Source organism: Pelophylax lessonae (genome assembly GCF_965119305.1).
Source record: "Pelophylax lessonae genome assembly, chromosome: 2".
Taxonomy (NCBI): domain Eukaryota; kingdom Metazoa; phylum Chordata; class Amphibia; order Anura; family Ranidae; genus Pelophylax; species Pelophylax lessonae.
The window spans coordinates 159,603,061-159,623,291 of NC_138769.1; the positions used below are offsets into that span (position 1 = coordinate 159,603,061).

Below are 20,231 nucleotides of genomic sequence, written 5' to 3' on the forward strand. Positions count from 1 at the left end.
AAGAAACCCTGATGGAGTCTGCAAAAGACCTGAGACTGGGACAGAGATTTGTCTTCCAACAAGACAATGATCCAAAACATAAAGCAAAATCTACAATGGAATGGTTCACAAATAAGCATATCCAGGTGTTAGAATGGCCAAGTCAAAGTCCAGACCTGAATCCAATCCAGAATCTGTGGAAAGAACTGAAAACTGCTGTTCACAAACGCTCTCCATCCAACCTCACTGAGCTTGAGCTGTTTTGCAATTGCAAGGAGGAATGGGCAAAAATTTCAGTCTCTCGATGTGCAAAACTGATAGAGACATACCCCAAGCGACTTACAGCTGTAATCACAGCAAAAGGTGGCGCTACAAAGTATTAACTTAAGGGGGCTGAATAATTTTGCACGCCCAATTTTTCAGTTTTTTATTTGTTAAAAAAGTTTGAAATATCCAATAAATTTCGTTCCACTTCATGATAGTGTCCCACTTGTTGATTCTTCACAAAACATTAGTTTTATATCTTTGTTTGAAGCCTGAAATGTGGCAAAAGGTCAAAGTTCAAGGGGGCCGAATACTTTCGCAAGGCACTGTGTGTGTGTGTATGTGTGTGTGTGTATATATATATATATATATATATATATATATATATATATATATATATATATATATATATATATATGTGTATATATATATATGTGTGTATGTGTGTATATATATGTATATATATATATATATATATATATATATATATATATATGTATGTATATATATATATATATATATATATATATATACAATGTGTGTGTGTGTATGCATATGTACATTGGTTGGAAGTGGTTAATGTTAAAGTGATGCGAGTGGCTGTAAAGTACTAAGATCACTTTGCAATCATTGTTAGACTATTTCCAGCCTGCCTTGGTGTTCTACTTCATCTTCTAAAAGATGGGACATTCCTAAAAGTAAACTGATAAACTGCCATTTTTACTTTGTTATATAATTTATGTGATTTGCATATTGATTTATTTATATTTAATTCTCTGTAGCAAAGTACTCAGGATACTTGGAACATTCTGATAAACCCTTTGACACAAACTGGTTTCGGCGTAACCCGCAGCTGATGAAACTTGGAGAAGGTAAAGCCATTTTATATTTATATTTCCATATGCTAGCAACAAATTTGCCATATCAAATGTATTTCAGTGAGCTTTTTCTTGCAGATATTACACTTCTAGGTATGGAGGTTGGTGTACTGACAATGCAAAAAGGAGAAGTATCGAGGTTCCTTTACTCGCCAGCATATGCCTATGGTGCATTAGGTTGCCCTCCACTCATCCCTCCCTCTGCTACTGTCATGTTTGAAGTAGAGATAATGGACTTCCTAAATACAGCAGATTCAGACTCTTTCTTTGTTCTGTCCCCGGTAAGTGACTCGTTTATGAAAATTTAAGTTGTTTCAAACTGCAAATGTTAGACTTTCATTGTACAGAAACATAAAACTGTAATCTAATTTTATTCTCCCCCCACCCCCCAACCCACTTTAGTTTTGGTGTTTTATTATTTTTTTCTTCTGCTGTTTAAAAAGCCTATTTACAAAATAAACTATTTGGTTTTGCAGAACCAAAAGGTAATATTTCCTTTGGAGAAGGTCTTGGAAATTGCTACCACTGAGAGAAAGTTTGGCAATTACCTCTTCAAACGAGACCGATTTCATGATGCTAAGGATAGATATAAACGTGTAAGTACCAGATCAGATGGAAAGGTTCACCACAACCTTTATACAAGCTGAGTTATGTTTTTGCGATTATACTACCTCACTTAATTACAGACTTTTGTCTATCTTGATGCAGCTCTTACCATGAAGTTAATAACAATTGATACGAATGTGCTAAAAAACAAAGCTCTAATTTACCCAGAAAATAAATGTTTCTTTATCGTTCCATCGACAGACGCAGCTCATTAACTTCATGACTCATAGGGCTATGCTCCTCCTTCTAGGAATAGGCACTAGGCAGGAAAAAAAAACACGCCTATGGGGGGCTGTACCTGCAGGCATAACCCCTCAGACTCTGCTATCATCAAACAGAATGTTCTGCCTTGTGTTAGGAATAGGACCTTGCTCCCTGCTGGGACTTCGGTCTTAGCTGTAACAGGGAAAGCTTGTTGTTTTTTTTATTTTTTTAACTAGTTGCTGAGGACCAAGATTCAGAGGAACTGCAAGCAACAGCTGGCTGCGGTTTCGCACTGGATAATCTATTCTAGATCCTTAAGGTCTCCCAGCCTGGCCTGCGAGCGTAAGCAGGTTATAGTCCAGAACTAGGCCTCACCACGACAGTGCCCTGATGGATGGGGACGAGCCTGCGAGTTGACAGTCTCGCTGGGACGCATCAACCTAGAACTGCCCCTAGTTGCAGCTTCCCCTTGGCTGATAGCAAACCCGTCCCGGGTGGTGGGTGATCTGTTTTGGAGTGGCGCCCACCTGGTACCATGGTATGGTGCGTAAAATTGTCCCCCCCAAACACCCTTGGCGGTCGCTGGGTGGGCGTGGGCCCCTTCCTGGAATGGTCGGACCTTAGGGGCTCCCTCAGTTCCCTGGCAACCCGGAGAACTAATCTGGTATACCCCTTAGCATTCCCTTACCCCTGGCAGGTTTTACCTGGGGGTGGGTAATAATGCGGCTGTTGTGGCGCTTATTTGAGGGGGGTGGATTGTCCTGGGTGGGTCCCTGGCTAGGGACCTTTTAGATGCCTATTGTTCTGGGACCCCTTTGAGGGATCCTGGAGACCACATGGTGTGCCACGAGGGGCGGCCATTTTGCTGTGGTTCATGATCTCTGTGTTCCCGTTAGTTTGCATGGGCAGCCATTTTCTATTCTTACCTGTTTAGAATGTATGAGCGGACATTTTCTTGAGGTCCGTGGGGTGGATAGGTATGCGGCATGGCTTGTAATGATAGAGGCAGAGCTTCTTCCTCTTCCTGTGCAGACAGTGTTGGTTTTGTTTTTACACTGATCAGGCTGGATGCTTCTCTGTGGTCTGGTAACGTTCCTGGGTTTCCCTGTGGGTTTTTTTCCTCTTCTGCTCTGCCATTATTACATAATAATCAGGGATTGTGAATCCGCAGTAATAGTGGTGGGTCTGTGTTTTTTGCGGTCTTAAAGGGACATTACACAAAATTTTTTTTATTTGAGCAATGGATTCCCATTGTTGGTTACTTGGTGGTAACCTGACTGCTAAGTCAGAAATGCACAAGTGCCCCAGAGTCAGTTCTATTATAACTACACTGGTGCTAACCAAAGGAGTAACTTTAAAGTGATTGTTAGTAACCTCGGCTACACAGCTGTACCAGATTACTGTTCAGAAATACGCAACCTTATGGTTGCTAGTGGCATTTCTAAGTATCATTTCGGTCAGGTCTACAACTTTGTTTCAAAGTACACAAACTCTGAAATTTTATTGGTAACATCTCACTTACATGGCTATACCATGTGACCATTCAGAAGTGCACGGCATAAATGCACAGCGTTAATAGATTGCTAAGTGACTTCCCCGTTAGGACTACCCAGTTACTTATCAAATAACACAAAATTGTAAATTTTGTTGTAACTCTTGTTGCCTGCCTAGTACATGCCTATACCATGTTACCATGCAAAACGTGCACCATCAAATATGGATAGTCAAGCTGTACCTTGTTGCTATTCAGATATATGCAACATTGCTGTTAGCAGTGCTTTTGCGCCATATGGCTATACCTGGTGGCCAATTTTAAACGCACAATATTGACATGGCTATTGTCTTTGGTACCCTGTTGACTATCAAAAATCCACGACATGGAAGTATAGTGGTTTTCTGACATATAACTATACCTTGTTGCTCATCAGAAACGAGAAAACTCAAGTTTGTATCTTTTCTAGTATGTTTGTTATATGAAGGTACCTGGTCAGGTATCAGCAATACACAACATGGGAATTTGGGTCCCTTCTGTCCTTCTATGGACTTATTGCTGATTGTGCTACATTTTTAGAAATACACAGCAGGCATGTTCTTGTGTCTTTCCGTTTTCGGTCTTTACATTTGGCTGCGCATCTGTATACTCAATAAGGCAGACGCTCGGGTCTTCCTATTTTATAACCCGTGTTTATTACACTTCTAAAAAATACACAACTAAAAATTTTATGTTGTGTCTTGCCAGGTCTAGTTTATCTAGCGGCACTTCAGAAATACATGTCTGTCTACATCTTTTTTTCTGGGGTGGTTAGTAACTCACAATCAGCAGTTTTCTATACGTGTGATATTATTTATACATATATCACCTTTGTTGCAGACCTTATATCCCCATTGAAATGGTAGAAGCTCTGGCTGCAGAAGCATCAGATGCCAGAAGACACAGTCCCTTTTGTTAAGTCATGCCAGAGGTCTTCCTCTGCTTAAAAACCTGGTAAGGTCTTAGGACCCCAGGAGAGGGGGATAAAATATCCTCCTCTTCCCTTTAGGAACTTTGTGCTTATGGCATGGTAGTCTAAAGAGACGGCATCAGAAACTGTCTGACCCGTATACCTTACACTATAGGTTTACATTTCGGGGTGTATCCCTCCTGGGTACCTTACGGTATTGAAAGGGCTCAGCTCCTTTCCGGTTAATTGCGGACAGATCTATAAGGTTGAACCTATAGAAGAGGTTCCTTTTTAAAGTTTTGATCCTCAAAACTAGCTTTCTGTATTTGCCACTTCAGCCAGAAGTGTAAGGGATTCACAAGATCTTTCTAGGAAAAGATTTTTTATGTGTATCTTCCCAGATAGGATTATTCGCAGGCCAGATCTCTTAGATCTGCCCAAGGTAACCTCTTCCTTTAACAGGAAGCAAGAAATAATTTTACCATCCTTGGGTGGTAACCCTAAGAATGAAAAATAAATGAAATTTCACTGATTAGACGTGAGCTGCCTCCTCAATTACAGAGGACCAGGGAATTTGGGAGATCTAATCTTCCGCTTATCCTCTGCCCTGGACCAATAGGACTGTGGGCCTGAAAGCCTTCAGTTCCTAGGTGGTTTGGATAAGCCATTAACATGTCTTATGAAGTTTCAGGTGCTCCGGCATCAGCAAGCTAAAAGCACACTCGACAAGAAGCCCTGGAAACATCCTGGGCCGAAAAAGCTGGAGCATGTGGAGAACAGATCCGCAATACGGCCACCTGGTCCAGACATTGCACGATCCTGAAACATGACCGTGTAGAAGTACTGTCTCAACAAGACCTAGCCTTTGCCTGGAAGGTCGTACAGGCAGTGGTCCCACCCTAAAGTAGGCCTATGGGTAATCTATTATCCTCTCACCTTGGGCCGTCCTGGAAAGTGAAGTGAGAAAACCTACCGTTAGTTAACCGGTAACGGTCTTTCTACGAGCCTTCCAGGACGGCCGGCCTACTTCCCGCCCTGTTAAAAGGGTGTGGTAAGAATGTATAACATAGGTGGTAAGTACCTATAGAGCTGTATGAACACTTCCCTTGGAATTGGTTGTGGAAGATACTCTTTTGCAACTGAGGGGCAAGGGGAAGGGTGGGGCCTTTTAACAACTTGTAAATTGACTGTATTTCCTGTAGGGAGGAGCCTATCATCTCTCACGTTGGGCCGTCCTGGAAGGCTCGTAGAAAGACCGTTACCGGTTAACTAACGGTAGGTTTTTTCACTCAGGTTTTCCTATATTGTGGACAGACATGATCTGCTACTTCATGGCTTCAGCTATTTTCCTCCAATTTTTTTTTTTTTTTTTAATTACTTATATTTTTTCAACATTTGTCCCAAGTTCTGCTATAACATTAAATTCCTGACTATAGCTTCATTATCACCTTATATAACTTATCCAGGAACCCAAATTCCCTTGATATTATCGTCCCCTACTGTCTTCACGGGATTGCACCATTTTCAGGATGCTTGTGCTGGCCTGTTCACGTCTCCTGACCTGTTCCAACAGATTGACACCATACATCAAATGGCTTTCTACTCCCCATCGCCACCTGCTGTTAATTTTTTCCTTATTTTTTTCCAACATTCTTGTTGAGATGAGTATAGCAGACTTTGTGAATACCGTGTTTACCCCTTTGTGGGAATTCCCGTATACATTTCCTCCCACTCCCCCTACCCCCCGCCCCCCCACAGGTAGCACAGTGTCTGCTACGTTGAGCGGTCACACTACTTACATTATTTATCTCCATATTATTTGTGGAGAAATTATCCCTACCTCTCTTTTCCCATCAGTGGCTTTGCTGAAGGGCATGGAGTTTGATTTTACATATCTACCTTCCAAGTATTACGAATTTGTCTGACCCATCCTCAGAATCATTCTCCTCTATTTTCTCTATTTGTGAACTTCTCTCTTGCTTCTTGATTTTTTTCTAATACCTTCTAGGCTCTCTTGGGCAGAGCTTTTCTACCGCTGGACACGTCCACCTGTGCTTCTGAACAACCATGGCCTACTCAACACTAGGCAAGCAACCTTTTCTGATCTCTCACACTGTCAGAGGCTTGAATATTCTGGAAAAGAGTCTTTGTTATGAAAATTAGCTAAAGTGCAGCCCTCTAATGTATTTTTACAAGAGACACATTTTAGAACTGGGGCAATCTCTAGATTGGCCAGCAAACACTACACTCAGGCTTTTCACGCAACCAATAACTCAGGAAATCAAAAGGGGTGACAATTCTTTTACACGAAGATGCACCGTTAGTGATCACACAACATCGTGCTGATCCCAATGGACGATTCCTTCTACTCCGAAGGCCAATGGGCGGACACCCCTCTTATATTGGCGAACAGATATGCCCCCAACTCGGCCCACATTACATTTTTTTCACCAGGTAATGAATGAACTGAAAAGTTTTGCCTCAGGCTGCATTATACTAGGCGGGGATTTTAATATTCTCTTAAACCCACTACATGATACTTCAAACGGCAAATCGTCTACCATATAAATATCTGTGCAAAATAAAACACATCCTATCTGACCTAACATTAGTAGACACACGGCGCACAACTAACCCGACGGAAAGGGACTTTACCTATTTTTCAGCTTTGCACAATAAATTCTCCCGACTGGACTATATCTTTCTCTCTGAGAGACCTACCCCTTATGACAGACGTAAAATGGGGATCAAAACCTTCTCGGAACTATGCCCCAATCTCACTAAGCACATGCTCACCATCAACACATACTAAATGCAACAATTAAAAACTGAACCCATTTATACTTGTTGTGCATTTTATACGTTCGAGAATATTATTCTGATTATTTTAATTTATTACTAAAAGGCGATGTCTGAACTATCAATAGAATTATGACGCAGTGCCTCCAGCCGATTATGGCAAATAATTTAAGAAAAACCCAATCAATTTCGTTCAGACACTCAATAGTATGCCACAGCAATTTTCCTGAGTTCTTTTTGATCGATTAATTTCTTTTTAAAAGCATATACCAAATGTTAGTGAAACAGTCTACAGTAGGGAATATATATATATATATATAAGAATATTTATTCGCCAGACATATTTTCACCATAAATGATCAGACATGAGTGACACAAAGAGGTAACCTTACATAAAATACAAACTTAAAACGATAAATGCAATGTGATATTATCTAGACGATGAAAGTAAAATAAAGCAAGATTACGTTTTTCCCAGATGTAGTATGAACCATAAATGAATGTTCTATATAATCAGACCACAATTGTCTGCGAATTGCGAAGTCCGACAATCACTCCACTGCAGATGAAGCGAGAAAAGGCCATGCAAAACGGGAGACTAATACGCCAATATGCGCTAAATCTGATATTAATAAAAATGTTATAAAAAGCAAAACCATCTCTTAGAGAAAAATCTACATATGGTTCATACGGCTGGGATTGTAATCTTGTTACCCTTGAATATGAAATATAAAACATGTAAGGAAGAAAAGAAATGATAGTAAATAATTAGCAAGGTATATTTACCATACTTAAGATGGTGGCTAGCTTAAAATGGTCGTTACCAGAGTCCTTAAGATGGCTGCATTTCCAAGATGGTGGCCAATTAGGGAGGAGTTTCGTTGCGTCCCTCCAAGTTTCAGGTAAATGGTGGAGCAAGATGAAGTCTGTATAGATGAGTCTATGCATAGCTGTAGTAGCGTGTGTGTTGTATGTGTAATGTAATCCACCATGAAGTAAAGATTGGACCTGGTAACTGGACCTGGTAATACCATTAAATTAAGAATATCACTAACACAATATATATATATATATATATATATATATATATATATATATATATATATATATATATATATATAATATATTTTGATTGGAAATTACTGATTTACCCATATACTTTACATTTAGTAGCAGTAAGAATGATATAGATACATGGACAGTTATATATATATATATATATATATATATATATATATATATATATATATATATATTGCTACACAATAACTTGTATATGTAAACTTTTCTACACATGGGTTGTTTCCAATCAGAGTATTATCCATTAAGGGATTATTATGTTAACCACATTACAGTCATGATTTGGGACTGGATTATAAAATATGGAAGAAATTCTGACCATTTTGACACTACTATATAATAGATATACTGTACTTCTCAGTAGAAGATAGTCATAACATTATCAGTTTCACAACCCCCTTTTGTATATGATGGGGCAAGGATTTTGTATAAGCTTATGATTATATGAATTTCATTTGAAGATATAGTTCTCATCAGTCTGTCTCTTTGATATCATTTAATTTTCAATGGACAATTGTCTGTATGACACAATCTTTACCACAAATTCTAGTCTTTGTCAAGGCTGATTTCCATTTGTTTGTCTTCTCATGATTGAGACAATAGTTTATCTGCTGGTGGATGGTTGAACACAGGTGTTATCCTGAATTTGAGTTTTGGTCATTGTGTGATAAACGTCTCATGGCCCGAACATAAAGTTTTTTATGATCTCTCTGGCTTTTCTTGTTTCATGACCAGGGAAGAATGTCTTATGTAAACCTTCCCCCTAAAGGCTGTTCCACCTGGGATAAGCAATTTAGTTGCTTGCCTTCCCGAGCATTGTATTCAAAAGTTCGTCAAACACAATTACCTTTTTGGGGGTAGATACATAGCTTCTCATCTCACAGTACATGTAAATAAAACCATCTCAACAATGGACGCAATGTGTGCTTCAAACTGAAAGGGTTTTGCTCAAACTGTAACAAGGTCAATTGAGGCCTCAAAGTTTGCCATTCTTGACCTGTAATAATAAAAATGTATTTCTATTTTGTACTGAAAGTCTAACAAATCCCCCCTCTTGGAAAAAGTGTGAAAAAATGCCGTAGCCATTTGAAACATTTTTCCAAGGCAGACTCTTGAAGAAATAGGGCTTAAATTGGACTTTGACAGCTTTGTAAATGGGTATGGAATAATTGAATGGGGTGTAGACACCTGCAAGTAGGTGTAGTGACTTCAGTAGATAAGCATGGTGACTCCAAGTGAGGTGTGGATCCAAGGGTTATCATCTGTTGGCCAGTGAAATGTGGATTTCTCCGGGTACTTTCGCCTTTGGCTGTCTTGACGGTTTCGTCTTGGTAGACCGGACATCAGGGGTATCCCGGGGTCCTTCACACTGTACCCCCCTTGGGTGTCTCAGACACATCAGACTCTCGGGTTCCTGCTTACTTTCTGGATCTCTTAGTCCTATAAAGGAAAATGGATTCCATGAGAAAATGATACATAGTTTTTCATCCATAACTTTTAGTTGAAATTTCAATGTGAGGTTTGTATCCTGAGCTTCCTCAGAGTCCTCCTTTAGTCCATCGTGTGATCAGCCTTTTATCTGACCACCATGGAAGGTGAGACTATAGATGCAACCTTTTCCAGGGGAGACTGACTTCTGGGGCTCATTAACATGGGAACGTATTCATCACCATGGATACCACACATTGAACAATTGAACAGTAATATACTATTTTTGTTAGAATTTACCTTCTACTTGGGAGGAAAAAAAAATATATATAACATCCCCCCTTTGGGGCATCAATGCAAATCATGGTAGACAACAAAACTACCTGACATTGAGGATTCTTCTTGGTTACCGTAATACCACATTTAAACTCTTGACTTCATTACGTCATTAGGGTTTGATCCTCTTTGTATCACGATTGGCGATTTTTCGAAATGTGCCCGATTTGAGCGACCTGTTTGAGTCAGAGGAATGAAGTGACCACTGAAAAATAGGAGAGTAGTTAGTATCGAACAACCAAGATCCCGGGTATGGATTTCAGGATCCTCAATACTGTGACCTGGGGATAAAATGGTGTTAGAACCTTTGTCTCCTATGCATCCATTCAGTGTGTCCCACTGATCCCTTGCTATTTGGGCATTTAAGGATTTTGTGGCCTTTGGCTGGCCACAAGATTTGTTCCTAAAGAGGAATTATTATTTTAGTTCTGGGCTGCAGCGTCCTGAGTGAACCAAGTGATCATCCGATCCAACTTGGCATCTACTCGGCTGAAAAACCTTTTCAGAAATAGAATTATTGGCTCCGCCTCCTGTGGTGCCTATGTCTTTCGGGTACAGACAGATGGGACAGATTTCTATCAGAACCATTTGCTTGGTTCTGGCATGGGGTCTGGGCCTTAATGTCTCTCGTTCTTCCCGAGGATTTTGGGGAGCCCTAAGATGGGGCAAATCCCTATTTATTTGTGGGTGTCCCCCTTGTTTAGGATATTGGGCATAGCGAGGGTTTCCCTCCTCAAGGGTGAATTGGGCTCTTTGGGGATACTCCCTGGAGATTCTTCTAAACCTTGGGCCCTGTCCCCTTGGAAGGAAATCCTAAAATGGCCTCTGTTCCCCCCTCCTTATTGGTGGGGTGTCCGGTGTCCTCCTTGAGGTATCCGGTATAAAATCTTGCTCCTTTTTATTTATTTATTTATTTATTTTTTTATTTTTTTAGTGTTAAGGTTGAGGAGAAAGGTGTGTTTCTGCCACAATTTTGGTGGCAGGCTCACACCTTTCTTTGTATTCACTGGTCTGTTGGATGGAGTACAAATTGTCGCTCTTTTGCCAACCATTCCAGTGAACACCCCAACTAGTAGTCCCTGGCCAAACTTATATTTATGTACCTGGGCAATGCCTCAACGCACAGGGTTTTAAATTCTGGATGGTTGTACTTAGGCTCCTTCATTGAAGGGTGTTAGGCACTTTTGAGTACAACCAAAAATTAAATGGGGTTTGGTGCTGTGTACATTTTAAATTATGGATAGCAGCTCTATCGGCAGTAAGGTTTCTTTTAATTGTGGGCCGACTTTTAAATTACATCCTTGAGGCACAACACAGGCTGTTTTCATATGCCTCAGGATGATTAGTAATGTCTAAGGACCCTTTCTTAATAAAAATCAGGACAGTACTCTTTTTAAAACAAACTTTTTAAATTCTGGAGGTGTATGGTATCTTTTTTAGGGGTGCTAGTCTTTTTGCGGTGACCTGATATGACTAATACCTAGTTATGCATGGCTGCCCAATTTCTGCCCTCCTATATTAGGAATATGGCTGGGGTAGGACGTGGACTCTTTGCCTGACTCCCCCCCCCCCCCCCCCCTTTTCTGGGTCATAACCATCAGACTGGGAGTCATATCTGGGTCTAATGAATTACTTCATTTTATTTATAATGCAGGACTGATAAGCAGTACCCTTTTGTATGGACACCATAAGCTTTTGGAACTCTCCTATTTATTGATGAATTCCTGTCCTTACTGGAACTGTTACATTTTTATTTATTTATTTTATTTTTTTAATTTTCCACTGCTGGTTACTCGGCAACTTAATTTTCAACTGCTGGTTACTCGGCAACTTCCGCTAGAAACATTTTCCCTTGCTCAAAACTTCCTACTTATTGCATTAATCGTTTACATTGCTCTTTCAAATGGTGGCTTATATTACAGCTTTCTGAACAAAACTTCTGCCACAGTTCTACTTTTTTCCTGCAGTTTCACGCTACATTCTCTTAACCAATGTGTCCCAATAGAGGTCACTTTCACCTGCTCAAGGAGGTTCCTTATCTCACTTCTTATTATTTGGAGTGGAAATTAGAACTTTACTAAATTCCTTTTTGCTGAGCCTTATGGTGCAGTTCCTCACAGAGATACAGTAAGATTGGTCATGATTCTAAAAGTAGGTGATCACGCTTCCTGATGTCTTTGGTGTTAGAGAAGCTTTTGGTGAGTTCATACATCGGGTTTTCCTCTACCCACGTCTGGTGCCCATATTTGGCCCAACTTTTTCTGAGGATATTGGTATGATTCCAACCAGCCTTTACATATACCACCATTTCAGACTCAGAGAGGTGTCTCTACATATTCTAGAACTGTGCCGAATCTACTGGGGCTGTGGGATTGACATCTTGCCAGAGTTGGCAGCGTGAACCTTTACCTTTTTATGTAGACATTTTAGGGCATTACTATCAATATTCACAATTAAATAAATACTTTTGCAAAGTTATTAATTATGTCACCATGATCAAAATTATGATTGGCATATGTAAGAAATTAATGAGATCTCAGCAGTGCCTCCATTTAATATGTTGTGCATTTTATACGTTCGAGAATATTATTCTGATTATTTTAATTTATTACTGAAAGGCGATGTCTGAACTATCAATAGAATTATGACGCAGTGCCTCCAGCCGATTACGGCAAATAATTTAAGAAAAACCAATCAATTTCGTTCAGACACTCAATAGTATGCCACAGCAATTTTCCTGAGTTCTTTTTGATCGATTAATTTCTTTTTAAAAGCATATACCAATCTTAGTGAAACAGTCTACAGTAGGGAATGTAGGGAATATATATATATATATATATATATATATATATATATATATATATATATTCGCCAGACATATTTTCATCATAAATGATCAGACATGAGTGACACAAAGAGGTAACCTTACATAAAATACAAACTTAAAACGATAAATGCAATGTGCTATTATCTAGACGGTGAAAGTAAAATAAAGCAAGATTACGTTTTTCCCAGATGTAGTATGAACCATAAATGAATGTTCTATATAATCAGACCACAATTGTCTGCGAATTGCGAAGTCCGACAATCACTCCACTGCAGATGAAGCGAGAAAAGTCCATGCAAAACGGGAGACTAATACGCCAATATGCGCTAAATCTGATATTAATAGAAATGTTATAAAAAGCAAAATCATCTCTTAGAGAAAAATCTACATATGGTTCATACGGCTGGGATTGTAATCTTGTTACCCTTGAATATGAAATATAAAACATGTAAGGAAGAAAAGAAATGATAGTAAATAATAATCAAATAATTAGCAAGGTATATTTACCATACTTAAGATGGTGGCTAGCTTAAAATGGTCGTTACCAGAGTCCTTAAGATGGCTGCATTTCCAAGATAGTGGCCAATTAGGGAGGAGTTTCGTTGCGTCCCTCCAAGTTTCAGGTACATGGTGGAGCAAGATGAAGTCTGTATAGATGAGTCTATGCATAGCTGTAGTAGCGTGTGTGTTGTATGTGTAATGTAATGTGTCGTGATGTCTGATGTGTTGTTGTGTCTTGTGTATCCTATTACATCTGGGGTTCCTTTTTATATTGTGTTGAACAAAAGGGCAGTAAGAATTATCATAAGCCAAACCCAGTGGGAGGAACATTATTCCCATTGGTTGGTATTACTTAACCATTAACTGACGAGGTCATTGGGCGACACCTTTACTGGTTAACTAAGATATGGGATTTTAAAACTGTATAATTTCTCCATTTAAGATTATCATAACTAACAACATAATAATTTATCCATGCTCTCATCCTCTATACGTGTCCATCTAATATCCACCATGAAGTAAAGATTGGACCTGGTAATACCATTAAATTAAGAATATCACTAACACAAAATATATATATATATATATATATATATATATATATATATATATATATATATATATTGATTGGAAATTACTGATTTACCCATATACTTTACATTTAGTAGCAGTAAGAATGATATAGATACATGGACAGTTTTATTTATATATATATATATATTGCTACACAATAACTTGTATATGTAAACTTTTCTACACATGGGTTGTTTCCAATCAGAGTATTATCCATTAAGGGATTATTATGTTAACCACATTACAGTCATGATTTGGGACTGGATTATAAAATATGGAAGAAATTCGGACCATTTTGACACTACTATATAATAGATATACTGTACTTCTCAGTAGAAGATAGTCATAACATTATCAGTTTCACAACCCCCTTTTGTATATGATGGGGCAAGGATGTTGTATAAGCTTATGATTATATGAATTTCATTTGAAGATATAGTTCTCATCAGTCTGTCTCTTTGATATCATTTAATTTTCAATGGACAATTGTCTGTATGACACAATCTTTACCACAAATTCTAGTCTTTGTCAAGGCTGATTTCCATTTGGTTGTCTTCTCATGATTGAGACAATAGTTTATCTGCTGGTGGATGGTTGAACACAGGTGTTATCCTGAATTTGAGTTTTGGTCATTGTGTGATAAACGTCTCATGGCCCGAACATAAAGTTTTATGATCTCTCTGGCTTTTCTTGTTTCATGACCAGGGAAGAATGTCTTATGTAAACCTTGCCCCCTAAAGGCCGTTCCACCTGGGATAAGCAATTTAGTTGCTTGCCTTCCCGAGCATTGTATTCAAAAGTTCGTCAAACACAATTACCTTTTTGGGGGTAGATACATAGCTTCTCATCTCACAGTACATGTAAATAACACCATCTCAACAATGGACGCAATGTGTGCTTCAAACTGAAAGGGTTTTGCTCAAACTGTAACAAGGTCAATTGAGGCCTCAAAGTTTGCCATTCTTGACCTGTAATAATAAAAATGTATTTCTATTTCGTACTGAAAGTCTAACATACTTACCGACACAAATGGAAGAGACCACATTGCTAATGCTATTCAATCATATTTCACAGAAGATAATACGGAAGAGCTATCGCCTCGAACTATTTGGGCAGCACACAAATGTGTTATATGGGGAGTGTGATGGTGTTCACCGTCACTGGAATTTAAGGACAGATGGGTGAGGTTTGAATTGCTCTAGATTTGTCAGCAAGGTCATTTGTTCCCATTTGCCATGAGGTCTCTGGCCAGGAAGTACAACTCCTAATATGGTCATTCCAGGAAGTTCAATGAGGAGACGGACTGTCTGGCAATGTTGCTTTTGTCTGAGGTGGCTTTCCATTCACCTATTGTCGGGTGTGCTAATGAACTCACCTGTTGTCTGCTTGGGGATGTATTGACACTCAGAGTAATGTGTATTGGGGGCTCTTTAGGGAACCCTTGTTCTGTGTCTGGCTATTGTGTACATTGATTGCCCCCTGGGGCTTCTGTCTCATTGCACATAACAGTCCTTCTGGTCAAGCTATCCAAGCTGGACCAATCCCTGTTGACTCAATTTCAAGTCCTCATTTGCATGGCTGTAGAGGACCTGAAGGGGGACTGCAGGTACTTTGCAATTGACCAATGGAAGGGTGGTTGTTGGGGGCAGGATGTTCCAAATTCTGTATAAAAGTGTTCTTCCAATAAATTGTCTTCCTTTTTTGAACTTACATACAGCCTGCTTGGTGTTTGTTCTAATGGATTCCGGACGGCACATAGCTGTAGTTCGGATCCCGGATCCTTGGTTGACCGAACCATCAGACGTTGCGATCTGCAAGCTGACTCACTAGAAACAGAGGAGTGTCGGGAGAGCGGAAGCGAGCGAGCAAGGGTCTCGTCACAGGGAGAATTAATCAAATTAGGTTCCCGCAGAAAAAAGGAAGCTGAAAGAGCGATAAATGACCTGGTTGACAGGATCCGGGACTTAGACGCACCACATAAACACTCACTGGCTGTCAGTACAGCAACAGAACTACAGAATCTGAGGGAGACCTTACAGTCCACTCTGAATTTGAATGCAAAACAAATTATTTTTCTAAAAAAGGGATTATTTTTTGAACATGGCAATAAAACGGGCAAATTCCCTGCTAGAGTGCTAAAAGATTCTCAATTGTCTACAAATATAAACATCAAATCCAGAGATGGGCATCTGACCTATGACACCTCTAAAATTGCGAATGAGTTTCATGAATTGTACTCAACCTTTAAAATCTTCCACCCACCCACAGGCCACCAGATCTTGCGGTAACCCGTGCCCAAATCATACACAATTATCTGACTAACTGCAAGCTACCCACTTTATCAGACTCTGAAGCAGATCAACTTGAAAGGCCAATTTCTGAACTGGAACTGTTGACGGCTATTAAATTGCTGAAATCTGGGAAAAGCCCAGCACCCAACAGTTTCACTGCCCATTTTTATAAAACTTTTGCCAACCTCTTGACCCCTCATCTCCTCACTACATTTAATCATTTAAAGGAAGCTAAAGATATCCCAGACAAATTTTTGTAAGCCCATGTCGCAATTATCCCAAAACCGAACAAGGACCGCTCGGATTGTAGCAATTGTAGACCAATTTCGCTGCTTAATATGGATATTAAGTTATTTGCCAAAATATTAGCAAACAGGCTGCAACCTCTTTTGCACACGATCATTGGACCCGAACAAGTGGGATTTATGCCAGTAGGGAGGCATGGGATAGGGATAACGTCACGAAAGCCCTGAACCTCATCCACAATGCACAAACCGAAAGATTTGAGGGCATGCTACTGTCAACCGATGCAGAAAAGGCCTTTGACAGGGTCTCTTGGGACTTTTTAAAGGCAACCTGCTCATACATTGGCCTAAAATCTAATATGCTTAATTGGTTATCTGCACTTTACCAACACCCTACAGCAAAACTGAAAATTAATGGTACACTCTCCCAAATGGTCCCCATATATAATGGAACCAGACAAGGTTGCCCCCTGTCCCCATTACTTTTCATATTGCCCTTAGAACTACTATTGAGGACAATCAATGATTGCCTCCATACCCGGCTTCCAGGTCGGCGATAGATCATATAAAACTGCAGCATATGCAGATGATCTTTTGTTCTCACACAACCACATGTCACGCTACCAAAACTTTGCAAGATATTTCAACATTATAGCTACGTATCAAATTTTAAAATGATAAAAAATCTGAAGCGATTTTATTAAAAGCTGACACGCTGCTCTCTGCCATTAACAATTGCTCCTTCAAATAGGAAGAAAGGGCACTTAAATATTTGGGAGTCTGACTCCTGCCTAAGCTGGAAGCCATTTATGCCACAACTTTCATTCCTCTGCTTCAAGCTATTAACAAGGATCTTCACAATTGGACTTTACATTTTTTCCTGGTTTGAAAGAGCTGCCATTATCAAAATGACACTACTCCCAGGAGCACTATACCTGTTTCAAACCATACCTATAGACATACCAAGGACCTTCTTTAACACATTACAATCGAAATTGAGAAAATTCCTTTCGGCATCAAAACGACCACATATCAACCTAAATTACTAACCCTGCCAAAGCAAAGTGGGGGCATGGGTTTCCCTGACTTTAAAAATTATTATTATGCCACACATATTGCCCGCATAATAGACTGGAACTGTCATGCAGACAATAAGGACTAGGTTTATTTTGAGAAGTTCTATGCTACTACACAGGTTACTCACTCAATCACCATGGATACCAAGGGCCAAATGTCCAACCCCTCTGAAAACCCATCCCCTAATTGGGGCTACTCTTAAGGTATTCCACCAGCTTACTACGAAAACAGACTTCTCTAACACTCCAGGACTATTGACACCTGGATTCGAATCCAGACTTCCCACCAGGCCTCCCCATCCATCCAAATCCGTCCACGCGCAATAATCGTCCACTACTAATCACCCACTGCATACACAAAGGGAAAATGAAACCATACTCCACGTTGAGTGCAGAGCTAGACAGTAGGGCCTTATCACCTTGGGGTTACAGGCAAATCCATAGTTAATTCTCAAACATAACCAAAAATAACCACTTCTCCAACTCTCTGACCCCCTTAGAGAAAATATGCTTAGATGGTACTAAAACCGAGAAATCAGTATAGTTAGCCTATTCCTGGTTGCAGTCAACAGGGATCAGGGAACCACACAAACATAAATTGCTATGGGAAAAAGCATTGAATATCTCATTTAATGATAAGCAATGGCTGAAAGTATGCACTTTTGCGCACAAATGCTCCATTAACACCAAATTGTAAGAAAACTTGTTTAAACTCTTAACTCATTGGTATTACACACCAGATAAATTGAAAAGTTGGTTCCCTGATGCCTCTTACATTGTTGGCGCTGTAACAGGGAAAAAGGAACCCTATTACACAAATGGTGGGAGTGCCCGCTTATACAAACCTTCTGGCGTGATATCAAGGAGACGATTGTTCAAATCACAAACGATTTCCCTTACCCCAGAATGCTGTTTATTACACATTTCTAATTGTACCATGAAGAAATACAAAAAATCGCTGACACAACACCTACTTACGGCAGCCAAGTCAATTATTCCTAGGTTATGGAAGTTTACACGCACCCCTACGCGTACTGACTGGCTCAAAGAGATAAATCATCTCTATGCCCTAGAAGAAACTAGAGCTATAGCCAACGAACATACAGATAAATTTAATGATACCTGGGGACCATGGATTATGTTCAGACATTCTGACTCCTTTAGCAGTTTTTTCCCTCCTTAGATCCAACAGGTGGATGTGTCCAGGTATCTGGTCGTCCTTTATTCCCAACTGTCCTTCAACACTGGTAAGTTACCACATTTTTCTTCATCATTCTATTCTTTCCTGTCCTTATTGTTTGCTTAGCTCTGTCCACTATCTTTTCTTAACCTACCTTTTTCATTGAAAATACTTTTTAATTTTTTTGCCACACGTTACTACAATTAAACAACCAATGTGACAATCTTCATGTTAATTGTTGATACAGACATTTTGTTGCACAAGTTAAACATGTTATGAGCACCTTACAGTGGCCGTCTGTTTATTTTTCAAATGTATGCACTTGTCTCATATTGAGTAATATTGTACTTTATGCAAGTTTCTGTATATGCATTTTACTTTAATAAAATGTTATTCATTTAAGAAAAAGTATTGTCTAGCTCACATACATTAGCCTAACTAATTTATAGTAATGAATATGCATAAGACATAGGCGTGTTCTAGGTTGTAATCTAGACGTGACAGTATAATCAATCCAATCAATGTCCATATCTTCTGAATGGTAAGTTAATGGTTAAATGGGCGTCAACATCATGTGACTGACACAAAAGGGGGAACTAGCAGCAGTCCGCCATGACAGTTGTTGGTTCAGACTGGTTCTGACCACAAATGTCTATTCTCTGATCAAACAGGAAGGTAGGTAGTTGGTTTTCATCAGGTGGTTAGTGTCCTCACAAGTTCAATGGTTTATTTCCTAAGCATGCAAGAAAAAGGGTAGTTCTTACAATGAATTTTTAGAGAAGATATATATATATATATATATATATATATATATATATATATATATATATATATATATATATATATATATATATTGCATAGAAAACACAATTATCAAACCCCCATATATTTTCTCAAGGCAAACTGTGGTGTGTACCAGGCTTCACTCAGAAAGTGTGTCATCAGAGAACATGGACTTTGAATGAAGAAGAGGTGCTAGCTAAAATAGGTTAGTCCGCCACACATCAGTGCTGGGGAGAGGATGTCCATCCTTCTAGAGCACTAGCAAAAAACTGAGGCATGTGGGTAAAAGGAGGAGCTATCCTCATAAGTAGCAGTATGCTCTATACAAACAGCGCTTGCTACAAAAATGTGTATATGTACAAAATAACATGTATTGTGCTCAAAGCGAAAAATAAAATTTAGAAACTTAAAAAGTCTGCACTTTATAAACAAAAACCGTGCAAAGTGAAAATCCCAAAATAATCCTCTGTGATATCCAGTGTGAAAAGTTCATTGACAGATGCCTACAAAGATTGACCCACAGAGAGGGGAAACACCATATGTGAGCAATAAAGTGAAGGTCCACACTCACCAGATGTTGTTGGTCTTGTCATAAGACCCTCCTGGTCTTATGACAAGAGGATCAATAAAGGCTTTGGTGGTCTCCCTGACCAAAGTAGATCCTCCAGCAGGTTCTTAATATACGCTCCTTGCGGTGGTCAGAGGTTCCAAAGGTGAGGTGTTAATGGCAAAAAAAGAGA

The 20,231-nt window shown here is 39.4% G+C and overlaps 1 protein-coding gene across 1 annotated transcript in view; it reads left to right on the plus strand.

Moving 5' to 3' along the window:
* The window catches only part of FKBP6 (FKBP prolyl isomerase family member 6 (inactive)), a 148,023-nt gene that overhangs the window by 72,327 nt on the left and 55,465 nt on the right, over positions 1-20,231 (plus strand). Inside the window, exons 3-5 of the mRNA XM_082247378.1 lie at positions 1,026-1,115; positions 1,200-1,402; positions 1,598-1,717. Of these exons, the coding sequence (XP_082103504.1) occupies positions 1,026-1,115; positions 1,200-1,402; positions 1,598-1,717 (413 nt within the window). The remainder of the gene's footprint in view (positions 1-1,025; positions 1,116-1,199; positions 1,403-1,597; positions 1,718-20,231) is intronic.